Here is a 19,317-nt window from a genome sequence, read left to right as displayed (position 1 = left end):
TCTACCATGGTGTCTCACTAGGGACTTGAGCCATACAATCTGCAACGTTGCCCCAAAAATGTACATAAACAAGAGCACAACGATATTTCCCTTTGACTGACTGGTCCTTCCAACGTTTGTTTATTTGTCTAGAAGTTTGTAAATCAATGCTGCTCGGCTCAGTATAACAACTGGAGACCTGTGAACTCTTTCATTGATGGTTTTGTAAATGAAAATAAAATGATAGAGTGCATTACTAACCCTGGAAGTGTACTGTAGAGTGTATTGCTCTGTCTTGTGTACAGTTACAGTATGATTAATGGCTGTTGAATAGCACAGCTGTAATTGCTCAGTGTGGATGTTGGCTGAAATGAAGTAAACTCTGACGCGTTTATAACGTTTTATTAGGTGGCTTTAATTACTGTCAGTCAACACTCTTATTGTAGGAAGACCAACAAGCCTCTCTCAACATGAATATGTTTTTCTTTAACTAGGTATGTAAATAATATGATAGCTGGACCCAGGAGTGTATGAAGAGGTATTTTTAAGTAAAGGATTCAAGCTGAATTATTTTGTATTTATTTGTTTGCACTCAACTTGAACCTACAGTCATTCACAGTTTAATTTGATCAACCTTGCAATGTTCATTACAGACTCAAACAAATTATTTCACCTTCAATTATTCTTAAAGCGCCAACAGAAGCGAAACTCACAGAAAAACTCATAAATCTACAGTACACTTTCTACAATGAGTCTCTTTTGACATTGCAGATACCTTGAGTACATCATCTGCAACCTGACAGCTTTCTACGACCAGCATCAAAAGAGATCAGTAGGTCCCCTCAGAGTCCCATCTCTTCAAATAGACCCAGCCTCTGACACTGCAGCAGACCGGCACCAGAAGAGATCCGTGGGTCCCCTCACAGTCCCATCCCTTCAAGAGGATCCCATGGGGGATGCAGCTGACCAGCAGCCCAGCGAGGTGGGCTTCAGAGATGGGGTGTCCAGAGACACCCAGGGAGATCCCCGGAGAGACTTCCAAAGCAGCCTCCACTACCACGCTTACTTCGGGGGCCAGCCGGATGATGACGTGGGCTTCGGGGAGACACTGAAGGTAAAAAGAGACTGGTCAGCAACCAGTATTGCCAGTGCTGACTGGGTGGGGAAATAACAAATCAAGGGAAATGATACATTTCTGTGTCTGTGATAATCTTATCTTACAGAACCCCCAGGAGGACACCAGCCAGGACTTCGACAGTCGCTACGACTACGTGGTCTGTGAGGAGGGCGAGGAGGTGACCTGCGCCCCTGCGCCGGACGAGTTCAACCCGTGCGAGGACATCATGGGCTTCAGCTTCCTGCGGGTGTCTGTGTGGTTCGTGTCCCTACTGGCTGTTGTAGGCAACATGGTGGCACTTCTAGTCCTCCTCACCTCTCACTACAAGCTCTCCGTCTCCCGCTTCCTCATGTGTCACCTGGCCTTCGCTGACCTCTGCATGGGGATATATCTCCTCCTCATCGCCTCTGTGGACCTTCACACCCGGGCAGAGTACTACAACCACGCCATCGACTGGCAGACCGGGCCGGGCTGCGGGTTAGCGGGGTTCTTTACCGTGTTTGCCAGCGAACTGTCGGTGTACACGCTGACGGTGATCACGCTAGAGAGGTGGTATGCAATAACGTTCGCCATGAGGCTGGACAGGAAGTTGCGTCTGCCCCATGCAGCTGCTGTGATGCTGGCTGGATGGTTGTTCTGCCTCCTCCTAGCGATGCTCCCCCTAGTGGGGGTTAGTAGTTACCAGAAGGTCAGTATTTATCTATTTCTTAATATTAATTGATTGATTCAGTGATTGTTACAAAACCAATTAGCCAGTCTATGGTAAGCCTAGGACCCCGTAGACCTGCAAGAGTAGCCATAGCAGTGGGCTGGCTAATCGGTTTTGTAACGATTGATGGATGATTTATTTGATCTTTATTTAACTAGGTCAGTATCTGCCTACCCATGGACACCCAGTCCACCGTGGCCCAGGTGTACATTGTCTCAGTCCTTATCCTCAACATCCTGGCATTTCTGGTCATCTGTGCCTGTTACATCAAGATCTACTGCACTGTCCATAACCCGCACTACCGGTCCGGCTCCAAAGACACCAACATCGCCAAACGCATGGCCGTCCTCATCTTCACGGACTTCCTGTGTATGGCGCCCATCTCTTTCTATGCCATGTCGGCGGTTCTGGACCGGCCTCTCATCACTGTTTCCAACTCTAAGATCCTGCTGGTGCTCTTCTACCCTCTCAACTCCTGTGCCAATCCCTTCCTGTACGCCATCTTCACCAAGGCCTTCAGGGGGGATGTCTTTATCCTGCTCAGTAAGGTGGGGCTGTGCCAGCGCCGGGCACAGCTCTTCAGAGGGCAGACAGTCAGTTCGAAGGGTAGCAGTGGGGTATATCACCAGGGCCGGAGAGGTAAGAAGAGAGACCAAAACGAGAAGGGAACAGGAGGACCAGAGGAGGTACCCATCCACCTGCAGGATCGTTCTGGGTCTGGTCAAACCTACCTCCAACCCACCTCCCAGCAACCCAGTCCGGAGAACCGTAGCCTGGACACATGAACTCAAACCTAGCCTGGGGAGATCAAAGAGTACTGTGATGGTGCCAGTAGTGGTTTGGTTGGAGAGAGGAGAGGAGTCACAGTGAAATCAAAACTGGAACTGGATTGAACTGTGAAGATATTTTACAGCAAGCCAGTATTTTTTTTTCTGAACCATTTCGCACGTTTGACTGTTTTCACAATTTCTGCTGTGATTTTTGTCGTTGCAATTAATATACTGACAGTCAAGGAATATTACGTGTCAGTGAGATATTCTGGTTGATTGCAGCAAAACTTTGTTAGGAAATGATCCTATTTCGGTCGTTGTTAATTGTAAAGATTTAATTGGGTGTTGAAACTGTTGCTAAATGTCAGCTGTACTGTATCTGAAAGCAAAGTTGATTTACACTTTTGTTTCAATTGTAGATGAACTGGAGCCCCCCCCAAAGAAATATCTCCTCGATCAATGGTTTATCACATTTAGCAAATAAATCTACCCCGGTTTCTTGTGAATTTTAAATCCATGATTATTCATACCAGACACAAAAAAAGGGACATGTTTTTTTTACACTAAGAGTTAAAGACATTGAGAACTTTGAGAGGTCTGCAAAATGATATTTGATTTCTCAAATGTCAGACCTATGAAATGAAAAGATTCCTTAGAGGCTCCTGGATATTGTCCTGGTACTGTATTACAGATCAGCCTGCAGGTCCAGGGTGATCAGAAACTAGACCTGAGTTCAGACATGGGAAATACTGCATCCCTTAATGTTGCACAATGTGTATACGGTATAGAAATGAGAAGAGTAATCCATGTACAAAGGCATAACATGCTAAACTTTGTGATACTGCATCTTTTTAGTGTGCCTTTTTAAAAATGTTAATTAACAAACCAGCTACATAAAGGAAGTGAGGAAATGTGTTAATCGTCACATGGCATCAATCTATAGGAACCATAATGTGAAAACCAGACATGAGTGTTTTTACCGAGCCGTTCTCTCTGAAAAGTATCTACAGCGTAAGTGATCTGGTTTTGCCCCAAATGTATATTACATTCCAGCGATACATTAAACATTTGTCTCCTTATTTTTCTTCTTCTGGTTGTCCTATTTAATGTTGCTACTGAGCTGATCCAAATAAACACCCCAACCCTGAAACCAATATTTCCATTCTTAAGATGTGGCTTTTCAGACAATCAGAAGATGCAACCAGACCTGGGTTCAAATACTATTTCAAATATTTAAATTAGTTTCACATACATTCCGATGTATGTATTCAGATATATTTGATTGGAAAGACAAGTTGAATATTTTAATACATTTGGAAATTCACTTACTCATACACATTCCTTGCACTTAACCTAGGTATTTTAAAATAGTCTCAAATACAATTGGTAGACTACTTGGTTTTAATACATAACCAGTCAAATACTCTAAAAGTATTTGTTTGGGCTGTGTATTTGAAAATACTCCCAATACACAGAAAAATATTTTCAATAGCAGATACTCAAATACACATGTATTTGAACCCAGGTGTAGATAAAACCGTGCCTTGCTAGAAGAACCTAGGAAAAACACAAACATGCAAGATAGCTGTTGCTATAGTGAGATATTGGAGCTTTCTGCCAATGACCGCCCGCTTGACATCTGGATAGCGTTTCAACTGCACTGTGACATTTTCAGAGAAATGCAGACCGCTGGGGAATTAACTTTCCTGGAAAAAGGATAATTTCCTATTATGTTTTTATTTTCTCTCTTGCAACAGGCCAAAGTGATATACAACTCTTCCGTTCAGCTAAATAAAGGTTCTTGGCCTTTTGTTAGATTTTGTCAGATATCCAACAGATTAAAAATATTCTGTTATTCTAATTCGTGTAAAAATATTTTTTTGCTGGTTGACAAGTTGTCTTAGTCTAGTCTTCAATATCAAAAGGATTAAATACAAGGAAAACGTGAATAATAAAACCAACCGAGGAGCTGTTATATTGTAGTAAAAACTCAAAATACTTAAAACAGTCATCACATTTATTTGTAGTATTACATTGTTATTGATTACAGCACTGAGTTTAGAGGTTGAAAGGCAATTCACTGTACTTGTGCATGACACTAAAAGTTTAAACAAATCGATTGAGGGGTGAGACAGATCTCATGGAGTTCACCAGAGTACATAACGATAACAATATTATGTGCTCCCATAGCACAAACTAGAATAAAATATGAATAAAACAGTCATGGTCTACAGACAGGGTCAAACAAACTGACTTGTTAAATTGAACCAATTTCATTCCATTCTCTCTCTCTCGAGCCCTGGTTCCTAACATGGCCTGGCCCATTCCTCTCCTGGTATTTCAAATAAACCTCTCATCTCCCAGCCACTCCCCAAATAACCAGGAGGGCAGGGCGCTTTGGATGAACGACATGCAACCATACTGCCATATTGAGTTTCTCAACACAAATAGTGGGAAGAGACTGAACTCATCAAAAGTGAGAGAGAGTGAGATGGGAAGAAACAGAAAGCGAGGGAGAAAGCACAGATTCTAATATCGAAAAAATATTAGGACTAGTCTGAGTCTGAGATCGTGCGGTTTTTATATTAATGCTGTGACTCAGCTTGTTGACTTGTCCCTCCTCGCGTCTCCGCAGGTCAGTAGGTGTAGTCAGTGTGCTGCTCTTGAAAGGTCAAGGGTCACCCTCTCAGAACTACTAGAGCGTTCCACCATGCTCTGCTCTCTTACGCAGCGAGAAAATGAGAATGAAGTGGAGGGGAAAGAAAACACTCCTTCCTCCCTCTCAGATTTTTCAAGTGTCTCCAGACCCCTTGCCTGACATTTCATGCTTGTGAATGACACAGCAGACAAGAGACATGTCACAAGGTCCCACGTCACAACACTTTTAATAACAGCCAGAGTCCATCACTATAATTGGATGGACTGCAGATGTATTTGACCCAAGCCTGTAGACCTGGGTCAAATATACTCTCTAGCGGGCTTACTCCCAGGACATTCTCCCCGTCAGACTTGGGATTTTGGAATCAAGAGGATACACAGTATACGCAGGATACGCAGTATAACTAGTAGCTCTCTACTCCAGTGCTCACTCAGGAGTAGGTTAGGCCTAGAGTACTTGGAGTATGTAGGGTCCACTATCCCTCATCCACTCAATCTGAGTTAACGTCAACTCCATGTGGCATTTAGGATGGGCCATTACTCATCTCTCCATTTACAATCAGAGGCAGAATCGACGTCACATTTGAGTCATTTAGCACACCCTTATCCAGAGCAACCTACAACCAGAGCATTCAACTAAAGTAGGTAAAACCACCACAATCTATTTAAAATGGGATGAGTAACTGGGCTCTAGTCCCACTTCCACCATACCTTTTATCTCAAGTACCCACATGAAACAATCCAGCCCATCTGGAATTAGGGCACGAGAAACACCCACACAACATGGCCCACTGCCATACAGTATTTGGATTATCCCGCACAAATGTGGGAAGTGGGGATTAAACTAAAGATTGTCATCTCCGTGGAAAAGGATTGTAGGTTTATAGCTGATAGAATGCTCAGTTAAAAAAAAAAAAAAAAAAAAGTTTGTCAAAGCTACAATCACCCAAATTCTTTATTTTCCGAGGTAAGAAATTCTTAAATTCTGCCGCTCATCTGTCAATGAACGATTATACCATTTCATTAGAAACATTAAAGCCATACACAAACCAGCTTTGATATTACTTTAATAAAATGTTTAGAAAAGGCAAAAACTCAACATGTCTGCACAATAAAATACTACCTTCCCTAATTACTTGTATTCAAAGCACATCCGCCAAGTTATGGTCATTTACAAAGATCTGATTTTAAATAAAATGGTTATGAACGATACAAACGATAGATCTCAAACAAACCGTTTTTTTTTTCGTTGAACAGCAGTTGAAAAGCATGGTACATGAAGAATAAAATAAGTCAAAGTACATTATCTAGAGAAATCCTCTCCAAATTATCATCATTATATGTGAATACCTAAATTCCAAACTAAAATCCAAAAGGCACAAACGAAATTACATCAGGGAATTAGAACATGTGGAATTAGGAACAATGCTAAAATAAATTTGATTAAAATGGTCAAAACCACTTGAGCAGAAGAGTGGCTCATATCATATGGTACTGCTTGTCCAAGCGCAGAGTTCCAGAACTAGAAGCTACTCTGAAATGTTCCAGCGTACATTCCTCAACAGAATGACTACTTTAGTCATGAGTTGGGCCATTGTGTCTGAGAATGACTGCACAGGCATACGTATATACACACACACACACAAAACCCAAACAGAATCAAAGCTACTATGAAAAAGCTGAAAACATACTTTATTTATTTCAGAGACATTTTTTTGTTGCAATGGGGCACTGTTAAAATAAACTGCAGAGAACACACACCTTGCCACCCAGAAGTTGAAACCTGCTTGAACAGGACTTTTCTAAAATCATCATGATTAAAATGAAAGCACAAGACAGACAGTGCTGTACACAGCAGCCAAGACATGGCCCACAGCACATGGAGCCTAATCCAACCAACTAAAAGAAAAAAGGAACACTTCGTTATCATCATAAGAGCACAGATTGGTGCGGCTTCTTGATTACTTTTTACCCCCCCCCCCCCCAAAAAAACAAAACAAATATAACACTGCCTGAGCTTTCAGGAATAAATACAAAAATCGACACAAAACAAATGAATCACAAAAATGTTATCTATTTGTACTGTAAAATCAGAAAGGGGATGTGGGGTGTCCATTCTTCCAACAACATTAACTGATGAATCCATCTTCAACAAGCAGTGAACTCGGACAGACCTCACAAACACACAATATTGGGCATGCTGTGGCCAAACTTGACTGACTTCACGATACATCGACACTGACAATGCAAACCCCCAGCTGGCTGCACTGATTAACCACTGAATTAGAAGACCAGATACACAAAACAGGAAAACTGTAAGTGTTTGAAGACATTTGTACAATAATTGTATCTATCCATTCATTGGTTGATTCATTAACCGTCTTTGCACGGGGTCAGTCAACAATAGAATGATTTAGGAGGGCTTGAAAAAGAAGCAGACTGGTGATTCTTTTTATTTGTTTTTATCCCCAATGGTATCCTATTCCCTTTGTAGAGCACTACTTTTGACCAGGGCTCACAAAAGTGAATTCTAAAGGGAATAGGTGCCCTGGGATCCCTTCACTCAATTTACATCACTAGGTCGTTACCAACCTTTTGCCTTTAGTGGGGTTGGTCTTCATCATAACAATAAAAATATAAAAAGTTACTAGGATCACAGGAGGGGAGCGCTACACTGCCGAACACACAGTGAGTACTAGTATCAACTGGATACCCGGAAGGAAACTTCTAGTGTGGACCATGAGAACACGTGGCAGGAATATCATATCAGTGACATGGAATGGAGATTTACAACAAGAAGCTAATAATGTCGGCCTTTGCAAACAGCCAATTTAACTCAATACACTGGTGTCAACTTTACTGTGTAGTGCAGGGTCACTTTGAGAAAAAAAACCCTACTAGGATTGACTGACAAGTTCCCTAGCCAATCACTGGGCACAACTGGAATTGACAGATTTCCCTGTCCAATCGCTGGGCATTTTCACTGAACTTTGACCTTGATTCAAACCTATAGGTATAAAGTGTTTAGAGTGGGTCAAGTCGGTGGTTATATCTGGTCCACTACAACTACAAGTGTGTAAGACCGTCAGTTCAAACTGAAGTTGAATTCATTCAAACAAAGAAGCGCAAAGGATCCCTCCTCCTCTGAGGGTTCTACGATGCAGGGACAGTCTTCTCAAGCTTGTTGGGTATTGATACTGAAATACCATTCATTCAGATGTGCATCTCACAGTTTTGGGTGGTGTCATATATTTTCCTTCCCCCACCAACCCACCACAGGTCTTCGGGCTGAAATGTCTCCAGTGATTCCCTGGGTCTTCAGTTATTGAGGTCTCCCTCTTTCTCGAACAGAAAGTTCCAGAGTTCTTTTGTGGTGTTTTGTTGCTTTGCCTACATTCCAAACAGCCGCCTATCCCCCTATGTAGTGCACTCATTTTGACCAGAGGATTATGGGCCCTGGTCAAAAGTAGTGCACTATAAAATTCGGCAATAGGGTGCCATTTTGGATGTACCCTTTTTTGTGGTGCGTTTTACCACTCAGCGTCCCCGATGGCTTTGGAGAAGACGTAGTCTCGGCCATTCAGGTTCATGATACCATCCTTCAGGTGGAACTTCCATTTGTTCTTACTTCTGTGGATCTGAGGAGAGAAAAGAGTGAGAGTTCGGTAGGAACAGACGGATGCTTTCGCACAATGCCGTGCGTGTGTGTGTATCAGAGAACAGGGAAACCAAATGGACAGTGTCAGTGATGGCGTTAGGAGAGGAGCAGAGGGGGATACCAGACACATACACAGGAAGTCTGGGGTTTCCTCCCTGTGGATTCTCATATACAGGATACATACATCGTATTGTAGTCATCTGGGGATGACTTACCTTGTCGTACTGGCACACCACCACGTTCTCTGTGTCAAACAGTTCTTGGTCCTCCTCATCACTCACGTCATCTTCACTGTTCAGAGGCTCCTGAAAGGGGGAGGGTTAATAACCTACATACAGTGCATTCAGTAGTATTCAGACGCCTTGACTTTTTCCACACTTTGTTACGTTACAGCCATATTATAAAATTGATTCTACACACAATACCCCATAATGACAAAGTGAAAACAGGTTTAGAAAATGTTTGCAAATTGATAAAAACAGATCTTATTTAAATAAGTATTCAGACAGTTTGCTATGAGACTCTAAATTCAGCTCAGGTGCATCCTGTTTCCATTGATCATCCTTCAGATGTTTCTACAATTTGATTGAAGTCCATCTGTGGTAAATTCAATTGATTGGACATGATTTGGAAAGGCACACACACATCTATGTAAGGTCCCAACAGTTGACAGTGCATCACAGAGCAAAAACCAAGTCATGAGGTCGAAGGGATTGTCTGTAGAGCTCCAAGACAGGATTGTATCGAGGCACAGATCTGGGGAAGGGTACCAAACCATTTCTTCAGCATTGAAGGTCCCCAAGAACACAGTGGCCTCAATCATTCTTAAAAAAAAAAAATGAAGATTTGGAACCACAAAGACTCTTCCTAGAGCTGGCCGCTCAGCCAAACTGAGCAATCGGGGGAGAAGGGCTTTGGTCAGGGAGGTGACTAAGAACCTGATGGTCACTCTGACAGAGCTCCAGAGGCAATGGGAGAACCTTCCAGAAGGACAACCATCTCTGCAGCACTCTACCAAATCAGTGCTTTATGGTAGAGTGGCCAGACAGAAGCCACTCCTGAGTAAAAAAAGCACATGACAGCCCACTTAGAGTTTGCCAAAAGGCACCTAAAGGCCTCTCAGACCATGAGATCAAGATTCTGGTCTGATGAAACCAAGATTTAACACTTTGGCCTGAATGCCAAGCATCACATCTGGAGGAAACCTGACACCATCCTATGGCGAATCATGGTGGTGTCACAGCATCATGCTGTGGGGATATTTTCAGCGGCAGGGACTGGGAGACTAGTCAGGAACGAGGAAAAGATTAATGGCGCAGAGTACAGAGAGATTTTTGATGAAAACCTGCTCCAGAGCGCTCAGGACCTCAGTCTGGGGTGAAGGTTCACCTTCCAACAGTACAATGACCCTAAGCACACAGTTAAGACAACGCAGGAGTGGCTTCGGGACAAGTCCCTGAATGTCCTTTAGTGGCCCAGCCAGAGTCCGGACTTGAACCCGATCAAACATCTCAGAAGAGACCTGAAAATAGTTGTGCAGCAACCCTCCCCATCCAACCTGCCAGGGCTTGTGAGGATCTGCAGTAAAGAATGGAAGAAATCCCCAAATACAGGTGTACCAAGCTTGTAGCGTCCCACCCAAGGCGACAAAGCGGTAATCGCTGCCAGAGATGCTTCAACAAAGTAAAGGGTCTGAATACTTATGTAAATGTGTTTATATATTTTTTATTATTTATATATTATTTATTTTTTATTAGCAAACATTTCTAAAAACCTGTTTTTGCTTTGTCATTATGGGATATTGTGTGTAGAAGGAATTTTGTTTCTCTCCAATTTTAAAATAAAGCTGTAACAAAAGAAAAAAAACTTTCCAAAAGGCACTGTATATCCATCCTATCATTCAATCTCTACAGTCAAATCTAGAGAGTACAACAGTGTGCTAGTAAAGTGCTTTGGAACTGGTTAGAGATAGTTTTGCTCACCTAGTCAGTGGGTCATACAAACATTCTAAGGGTAAAAGTTTAGAACCATTGTGTCCCTCTCTCGGTCTCATTGAGAGTACTACCCACCTCCTCCACCTGGCCGTCCTCCCCTCCATCTTTATCCTTGTCTTCATCTTCATCCTCATCATACTCCTCCTCCTCCTCGTCCTCATCCTCTGAGGACGTGTCCCCCGCTCCGTCAACCTGCAGCATCATAGGAGGCTGCTGCTTGGCTTGCTGCTGTGGTGGCCCTGGCGCAGCGCCACCCTGGGCCTGTTGGACTTGTTGGACCTGCTGCTGGATCTGCTGCACCTGGCCGGGCTGGCCTGGCATCTGCATTACCTGAAGAGAGAAATGGGTTGAGAAGGATTGGGTGGTGAGAGCTGGTTGAATGTGGGATGGGGTGTTCAGCAGAGGAATCACCATTTGTACAATAGGGTAAATAATTCCCTCTAGCATATCTATAGATTCTCAAAAGCAGAGTGTAAAAATACATTGAATGTAGGCATACCAATGCATATTTTATCAAAACATTTCAGGGGAATACATGTACAATCCTTTTTTAATTCCATAGAGCGCCAGTAGTAACTAGTGAGTGTTTGATATCTGACCTGTGCATTCTGCTGGACCTTGTTCCCAGTGAGGACGATCTGTTGAGGCTGGATGATGACTCCAGTCTGCTGTGGGTGGCCTCCCTGGAGAGGAGCCAGAACCTGAGGGGCAGCAACATGACATTACAACCCACTGAACCTCCAGGAACTAGTAACGGACACTTCACCTTCCAAAACCACTCAGCTTGCAAAACATAGCCATCTTAAGCCACTTCTGTAAATCTGAGGACCTCACAGAAGGCCCATAGGGTAACGGACATTTTATCCTCCACTACTCATGTCATCGATCATAGCTTTGACATAGGATCAGGTATTTTGGCACTGGTTAGTGAGCAAGTGGCGACAAAATTATATTGACTGAACTGTGGACAATCTGCACGAGGAGGACCACCTCCAACAGAGGTACCACCTCCATTTGTCCATTTCAGCCTCACCTGTTGCTGACAGGCGTATAAAACAGAGCACACAGCCATGCAACCTCCATAGTCAGGCATTGGCAGTAGAATGGCCATACTGAAGAGCTCGGACTTTCAATGTGAAACAGTCATAGGATGCCACCTTTCCAACGTGTCAGTTCGTCAAATGTCTGCCCTGCTAGAGCTGCCCTGGCCAACTGTAAGTGCTGTTATTGTGAAGTGGAACCGTCTAGGAACAACAACGGCTCAGCCGCAAAGTAGGAGGCCACGCAAGCTCATAGAGCAGGACCGCCGAGTGCTGAAGCACATACAAATCGTCTGTCCTCTGTTGTAACACTCACTACAGTGTTCCAAGTGACCTCTGGAAGCAACGTCAGCACAAAAACTGTTCGTCGGGAGCTTCACGAAATGGGTTTCCATGGCAGAGTAGCCGCACAAGCTTAAGATCACCATGCGCAATGTCAAGTGTCGGCTGAAGTGGTGCAAAGCTCACCGGCATTGGACTCGTGGAGCAGTGGAAACATGTTCTCTGGAGTGATGAATCACACTTTACCATCTGGCAGTCTGACAGAAAAATCTGGGTTTGGCGGATGCCAGGAGTACACTACCTGTCCGAATGCTACCATAGTGCCAACTGTAAAGTTTGGTGTTGGAGCAATAATGGAGTGGGGCTGTTTTTCCATTGTTCAGGCCCCTAAGTTCCAGTGAAAGGAAATCTTAATGCCACAACATACTATAACATTATAAACAATTCTGTGCTTCCAACTTTGTGGCAAAAGTTTGGCCCTTTCCTGTTTCAGCATGACAATGCCCCCATGCACAAAGTGAGGTCCATACAGAAATGGTTTGAGATCGATGCAGAAGAACTTGACTGGCCTGCACAGAGCCCTGACCTCAAACCTATCGAACACCTTTGGGAAGAATTGTAACACCGACTGTGAGCCAGCCCTAATTGCCCAACATCAGTGCCCGACCTCACTAATGCTTGTGGCTGAATGGAAACAAGTCCCCGCAGCAATGTTCCAACATCTAGTGGAAAGCCTTCCCAGAAGAGTGGAGGCTGTTATAGTAGCGAAGTGAGGACCAACTCCATATTAATGCCCATGATTTTGGAATGAGATGTTCAACAAGCCATGTAGTGTATATGTTGGAGGGCGGCGAGCAGACCTACCTGTGTAATGGGGCGTACCTGCTGTATTACGGGAGCCTGCACGCCACCCGGCTGCATCTGAGGAAGGACCTGCTGTTGTAGCACCATCTGCTGCTGAGGCTGGATGATGTACTGAGCACCGTTGGCTGCACGCACAAACTGTAGGATCTGACCTGGGGTCAGAGAGGAGGATATTAGACCTATGAGGAGTATGTTCAGGATCTGACTGGAGAACAGAGGAGAGGAACGAGTGATGAAGACCGAAGCCCTCGAGACCCAGACCCAACCTCGTGAGACTCAATCAAAGATCCATATTATCGAAACCATGATCAGACCAAGAACAGTTTGAATGTTGAGAAACAAGTATATTAACAAGTCAGAAAGAAAGGCTTCTTATTCCTAGGTTGTACACACCGTCCGCTGTCTTAATATAACAATTCTGGGACAAATTGCCTGATGTGCGTCACCCGGGAAGGACATAAGAAATCCAGGGCAGAACAAAAAAACAACAGATTGGTATTTGGTGAGGTAATCTTTCTGCAACAATACGGCTGTGTATATACTTTTAGTTGTCAAATAATCAATTAATCACTATGCACTGTTATAATACATGATTAATACTAGAGCTAGTGTGATGTTAAATGTCCTACCTTGGCTGGTGATAAGCTGATGGTAGGGACTGACACCTGTGGGTAAGGCCAGGGTTGCTGCGGTGGCTGCTGCACTCTACAGGACAAACAGAGAACTCCCACATTACTAACCAGGCAAGGACAAAGAGCTACTCCTAATCATTCACGGGGAAAATAAATAAATAAGAGGGTGCGCTAGAATATGTGCTTGTTCAAGATAAGACTCTGCACAGATTAACAGATCTTCAAAACGCCTGGAGAAGCATTTAAAATGTAACCTATCAATTTGCTATAATCCCATATTCTGTGCAGACCGGCGAAATCTGTGCATCACACAAAGACTACAACGTCTAAATCTATGACACGTGAGTTCAGAAGACAAAACCAGTTGATGGGGGAAGGTTGGAGGGAAAAACAGGCCAGAAAACTAGGGAGACACTTTTCTATCCAGTCTTTGAAAAACAGAGCTAGAATATCCCCGAGTCTACAACTGATCTAACTTCAGCTCAGAAAATACCCGGGGGGCAGACGAGTGTGAGGCTCTTCTCGGTTTATCTGCTCAGTAATCCAGTCTGAAATCCATAGCTCTCACTAAACGATTTCCTGAGTGGCCTCGCTTCTCCCCTCCTCCTCTCATCCCTCTGTTCCATCTGTCCTCCAGCTGGCCTGGTCAGTGTCATGCTCAGAGCCAGCTCTTATGTCACCGGTCCTAAACGTGTAGTCCATCTACAGACAACCACCCTACTCCACTCACCATCCCCGTTGCACTCATGTGCTGCAGAATTTTAGGATCCTGCACAATGACTTGCTGCTGGGGTGCTGTGGAGAGACAGGGGAGATGCATGTGTTCATTAAAGTATCGATTACACACTCAGTAATTACACTTCTAATAAATGTGAAACAACATTTTGCCAATGCCGCTTTGGAACAAACAGTGTGTGTGTGTGCATGTAAACAATAAATACTGTATTATAATCATCATCAAGGGATTATATTACCGCTTGTGACAGTAGGCCGGGTGGATTGCCAGCTTGTCACTGTGAATGAGAAAGGATTATCTTTTCAATGCATTTGTGGTTTTCATATACTTTGCAGATAGTCATTTCAAGTAGTTCTTTGAAATTGACTTTGAATTGGGCAACTTAGACGAGGACCTGTTGTGTCTGGACTCATAGCAATTTATATCATACACTGAATGTGAAAAGACCAGACATGGTGGTTAGGGGTGGCAGGCAGGGCTGGTCTGAGGTGGGTGGCTTTAAAGGGGTGTGTCAGGGAACCATCGACATGGGTTTTACATAGCGCTTTTCAATGCCCCAAATATGTTCATACACTGGAGGTGGACCAGGAAGTGAGAAAGACTGTGATTAGAGGTGTTAGAGGCTGAGCATATGGCTGTAAAATGGGGCAATGGTTTATAGGCCAGGTTAATTTCCTGAACACAGATTCAAACTAATCCTGGACTAAAAATCCTAATCAATTGAGAATCTCCATTGAACATGCTTTTTAACTATAGGACGAGGCTTATTCTGTATCTGGGAAACCAGCCTATAACGTACCAAGGACAGCAGAGGTGATATGTCATGGCCCGAGGACTCACCTTGCTGCTGCGGGGGCAGGAGGACCTGCTGTGCCTGGGCTTGCTGGGTGGCCTGCTGGGCCTGTTGGGCCTGCTGATGGGCTGCTGCCTGGAGGGCCGCCTGCTCCTCGGTATGGAAGCCCTCCACTGCCTTACTCTGCATCAACTTGTTCTCCCACAGCTAGGAAAGATGAGAGGAAGACAACTTTTTAAAAATGGAGGGGTAGGTAAGAAGTTGACCATCAGCTTATAGACTAATATAATTTAAATGTTTTCCAGAGGGATCTTTAGACTTGCTCGTCCTCTGACCACAAACGGAAGGTGGAGTTAGACGGTCCATTCATTTGGGATTGAGGCTTAGAGATCTCATATTGCATACCAGTAGGATCTACTACAGATCTACAAAAGAGGAAGAATATTCTAGAATGGAATGAGTCTAAAAAAGGAAGTGATGAGTTCTGTACCGTTTTAAGCTCCATGAGAACCTGCTCGTCCACCCCCTCATCCAGGAAGAGCTCCCGGACTTCGTTGATAACATCTTCAATCACAGACCTGTACAGTTTAGGCTGACAGAACATACAGAGAGCACTGTTAGAAGTGCTCTAATATATAGTATAGTTATTCCACATAGTGATAACTGAAATGTACTCAAATGCAGCTTGGTAACGAATGTCAGCCAACAAATAATACAAAATGTCCTGTTTTGAAAAACGTCATTTTGGGGCATGACTGCCTTTGAACATCAGTGCCAGGCATTCATAAACTGCATACCACAAGAATCTTAAAATTAACAGAATTTAGAAACCACAAAATTGCCATTCTTGCATTCTGACAACGAAACTATGAAAAAAAATCTGTTCCAAATTATTACATTTACATTTAAGTCATTTAGCAGAATTAGCTAATTATGATTTGTAAAGTAAAAGTGTGCAGACTTTCATTGGATTCCCCCAAATTGTACAAATTATTGGACAAGTTGGGACAATTCGTCATCAAGTCATATTAATACACGATTGAACATAGTTTGGGAACCCTAGACGAGACCACAAATGTGCAGTGCATATGGGAGCTTTCAAACCGTAACTAAAGTTAACGCAGCAATCGTTTCTCAATCAATCGGCCTTTAGGATTTTCTCAAACTGTAAACAAACTAAATAAATCGAGCAACTGGCGAGAACTCAACTCAATAGGCCATGCACAATATAGCTTAACGTTCAATCGCCGATCATACACCGTAAAAAACGAAAATGGTCGCATGAACACCGACAAAAAAAAAGGTCACTTTCCCCGGTGTCACCATCGCTCTCCCCGCCTCTTGGCCTGTCTGCTCACTATTTAAAGCTCGGTCTGGTGTTTATACGTAGAGACGGTGACGTAGGGTTGAGTAGCGCCTTCCCATCCCGGGCAGTCTATATTAGAGAGCCAATATGGCTGTATAAAACCGAGCTGCGGAAAGGAGGAGGGTCACAACCGTCAAGAGAGGAGACGTGGAAGCCATTTTACGGAGCCGGGATCAGGCACACATTGCCTCACTCCCGCAGTCACTATTATTCCATTGTTGGCTGTAAATGGGATTGTTGCTAGAAGATAGTGTGACTTGAGCTGGTTCAAATGTGATTTTAGAGACGGACAAATAAATAGTGGAGAATAGAGGACTACGTGTTTTGGGGCGGCTAGCGAGAAGCCTTGTTCGTGTAATGGTGGACAGAGGCACTGTACTGTACGACCTTGTTTGAAATGATCAAGCATTAAATAGCACCTGAATCAGTTTTAATTCCGACATTTAGGAATTAAACAAACGCATTGGATGAAGGTGCTTCCAACTGTACATCAAGGCAAACTGCTAGTTTTCATTAGGCTCCAGGAACAATTCCCAAACTCGAAGCTACTGTAGATAGTTAGTAGTTAGCTAGCAATAACGTTAGGTCTCGTACTAACTACGTGAAATATTTTTTAGCTAGCTCTCCAGTCCACATTGAAAATGCACCAATGTAGTTGATGCATGTTGACTAGCTAACGTTACTGTAGTTAGGTGCAGAATAGCTTGCAAATTAGCCTACAAAGCCAATAAACAAGGCTCAAATCACATTTCTAACTTGATAATTAATCATCTAGCTTAAACTAAGACTTGACTAAAGGTCAAAAACTGCATCTGAGAACATTTGCCCAAGTTAAGTTAAAAACGTCATTCCCCAGCTGCATTCTGAAAATGATTTAGCTATGGTTTCGAAGAGGTTAAAATGGCTGTTGTACTTATGGCTATCATTTTTATTCATGAGAAAATCTAAATTGTTTGCCAACAATATTCCCTAGGTAACTTATTTTATTGTTTTTGCACTCAATTATTTTTTGGGGCAGTTAATTTGCCGTCGTAACTAGTTCTGTCTCACTTTAACTACCCTCTGAGAATGATCCTTACCACTGGATTCGAGTTAGCCGAGCTCGCCATTACGCGTAGTGTAAAACCACACGAAAATGAAGCGAGGAATGAGAGCAAAAAAAGGAAAAACGATCTAAAACAACTGGGTACGATACTTAAAATTAGCCGGCATAACTTTTGTAAATAAAACACAGATTTGAACGGTCTTATTTACAAATCCGGTCTGTGCCTTCCCAGCCGTTCTTCTCCCGCCGTTGTCCTCCTTTATATACTGAGCTGGAGCTGCGAGTGCGCGAGACATAAGGCAGGTCAATCCGGTCAGTACCGCGAGAGTCCGCGAGAATATCGTACAGAAGAAAAACATATTCAGTTTTGACAGTACTGCGATTTGTATTTTTACATAGTGTATTGGGAATGGAATGAATGAAAGCATTCACAAAAGCAAATAGCTTTGCTTATATAATTTCTGATTAGCTTTGATGCTGACTACTGTTTTTTGTTGTTGCTGTTGTATTAATACGTTTTGTTTGGTATTTAAACATAAATATCACAATGCATGTTATGCATTGCAATATGCGAAAATACGTTTTTCCTCATAGAGTGAACCAGTAGTCTGTAATGCAGATTGGATGGTGCCGCCAGTGGAAACTAACATGTTTATAGATTGGATAATCTTCCCTTTTCTAAATATTTTCGTTGTTTCGCCCAAAAAGCACGTTTTGGGTGTTTGTATCTAGGCCAATGGGAGTGTCGAATTTGGTCAACAAAAAATGAATGGATTATTCGCTACGTGATGTTTATTTGATCGATTAGAAGTTTCGTAATGCTTATAAAGTTTTTACGAGTGTCCTGATGAAAGTAGGACATGTGACATCCCGGCAACTTTGAGAAAAAGTACTTTATATCGGAGTTGTCTCTTGATGATTATGCATATTTTTTATTAAAGCTAGTAGCATAGCGTTTCTCTCCATTGAATACAGGCGGTTGACGTCAACAACCCTCATCGAATATTCAAAAAAAGGTAGAGGGGAGCTCGACAACCCGCAGTGCAGTTTAGAGGACAACGACTCCCATTGTTAGGGCAAAGAGCACAGGAGGTTGGTGGCATCTTAATTGGGGAGGACGGGCTCATGGTAATGGCTGGAGCAGAATGATTGGAATGGTGTCAACAACATCAAACACATGATTGATGCCTTTCCATTCCACCATTCCAGCCATTATTATGAGCCGTCCTCCACTCAGCAGCCCCCACTGGCGAAGATACATGTATCTTGTCAATATATCCACAATCTTTGGTTAAAACAAGGAAGTGAACGTTATTGATAATAAGGGTTACATGGAGAAAATCGGACCTCTGAAATAAAATGGGATGGCCCTCTCTTCAGCTAAATATATTTTAAAGTGGAGGGCAGAGAACATCCTTACCATTACCCTCACTTCTTGGACAGAAGAATGATGTTTTAGAAAGTGTTCTTTGTCTTGTAAGCATTATGGCAACGCAAGAACTTTGATCGTGCACAGGGCTGCGGGCCAGAAGGTTGTGGGTTCACAGACCACGTGGAGAAGAGTATCGGTGGAAAGATCTCCTTTATAGTAAAAGCATTGCATGAATCTATCATCGTAATTACAGGTCTGAGAAAAAAAAATGCTTTTTTAGAAACATTTCATGCAATTCTACT

At 43.1% G+C, this 19,317-nt stretch overlaps 2 protein-coding genes across 6 annotated transcripts in view; one reads left to right on the top strand and one right to left on the bottom strand.

Moving 5' to 3' along the window:
- Positions 1-3,654, top strand: part of LOC118398508 (thyrotropin receptor) — a 37,901-nt gene extending 34,247 nt beyond the window's left edge. The window contains exons 10-12 of the mRNA XM_035793897.2: positions 751-1,093; positions 1,203-1,784; positions 1,964-3,654. Of these exons, the coding sequence (XP_035649790.1) occupies positions 751-1,093; positions 1,203-1,784; positions 1,964-2,590 (1,552 nt within the window). The 3' untranslated portion in view covers positions 2,591-3,654. The remainder of the gene's footprint in view (positions 1-750; positions 1,094-1,202; positions 1,785-1,963) is intronic.
- Positions 3,655-6,283: 2,629 nt separating this feature from the next.
- gtf2a1 (general transcription factor IIA, 1) lies at positions 6,284-17,919 on the bottom strand. 5 transcript variants are annotated; one of them, XM_035793898.2, is made up of 12 exons: positions 17,678-17,919; positions 15,723-15,824; positions 15,280-15,439; positions 14,678-14,716; positions 14,434-14,498; positions 13,701-13,776; positions 13,465-13,503; positions 13,072-13,223; positions 11,485-11,586; positions 10,961-11,215; positions 9,107-9,196; positions 6,284-8,871 (listed from the first exon to the last, which is right to left on the bottom strand). In XM_035793898.2, exons 1-12 carry the CDS (start codon positions 17,705-17,707, stop codon positions 8,764-8,766), a joined length of 1,218 nt encoding a protein of 405 aa, XP_035649791.1. In that variant the 5' UTR covers positions 17,708-17,919; the 3' UTR covers positions 6,284-8,763. The 5 variants fall into 5 exon arrangements, with proteins under 5 accessions (XP_035649791.1, XP_035649792.1, XP_035649795.1 ...); XM_035793899.2 differs by having other exon boundaries at positions 13,090-13,223; XM_035793902.2 differs by lacking the exon at positions 17,678-17,919 and adding an exon at positions 16,442-16,581.
- Between the last annotated feature and the right edge of the window lie 1,398 nt (positions 17,920-19,317).

This window comes from Oncorhynchus keta, chromosome 19, assembly GCF_023373465.1.
Source record: "Oncorhynchus keta strain PuntledgeMale-10-30-2019 chromosome 19, Oket_V2, whole genome shotgun sequence".
Classification (NCBI taxonomy): domain Eukaryota; kingdom Metazoa; phylum Chordata; class Actinopteri; order Salmoniformes; family Salmonidae; genus Oncorhynchus; species Oncorhynchus keta.
This window is presented reverse-complemented; position numbering and strand designations above follow the sequence as displayed.

Coding starts and splice junctions, on each gene's coding strand:
- gtf2a1 (XM_035793898.2), bottom strand. CDS start 17,707: ATGGCGAGCTCGGCTAACTCGAATCCAGTG. Junction 15,440..15,722: donor TTCTCATGGAGCTTAAAACG/GTACAGAACTCA, acceptor CATCTTTCCTAG/CTGTGGGAGAACAAGTTGAT. Junction 9,197..10,960: donor AGGACGGCCAGGTGGAGGAG/GTGGGTAGTACT, acceptor TCCCCCTTTCAG/GAGCCTCTGAACAGTGAAGA.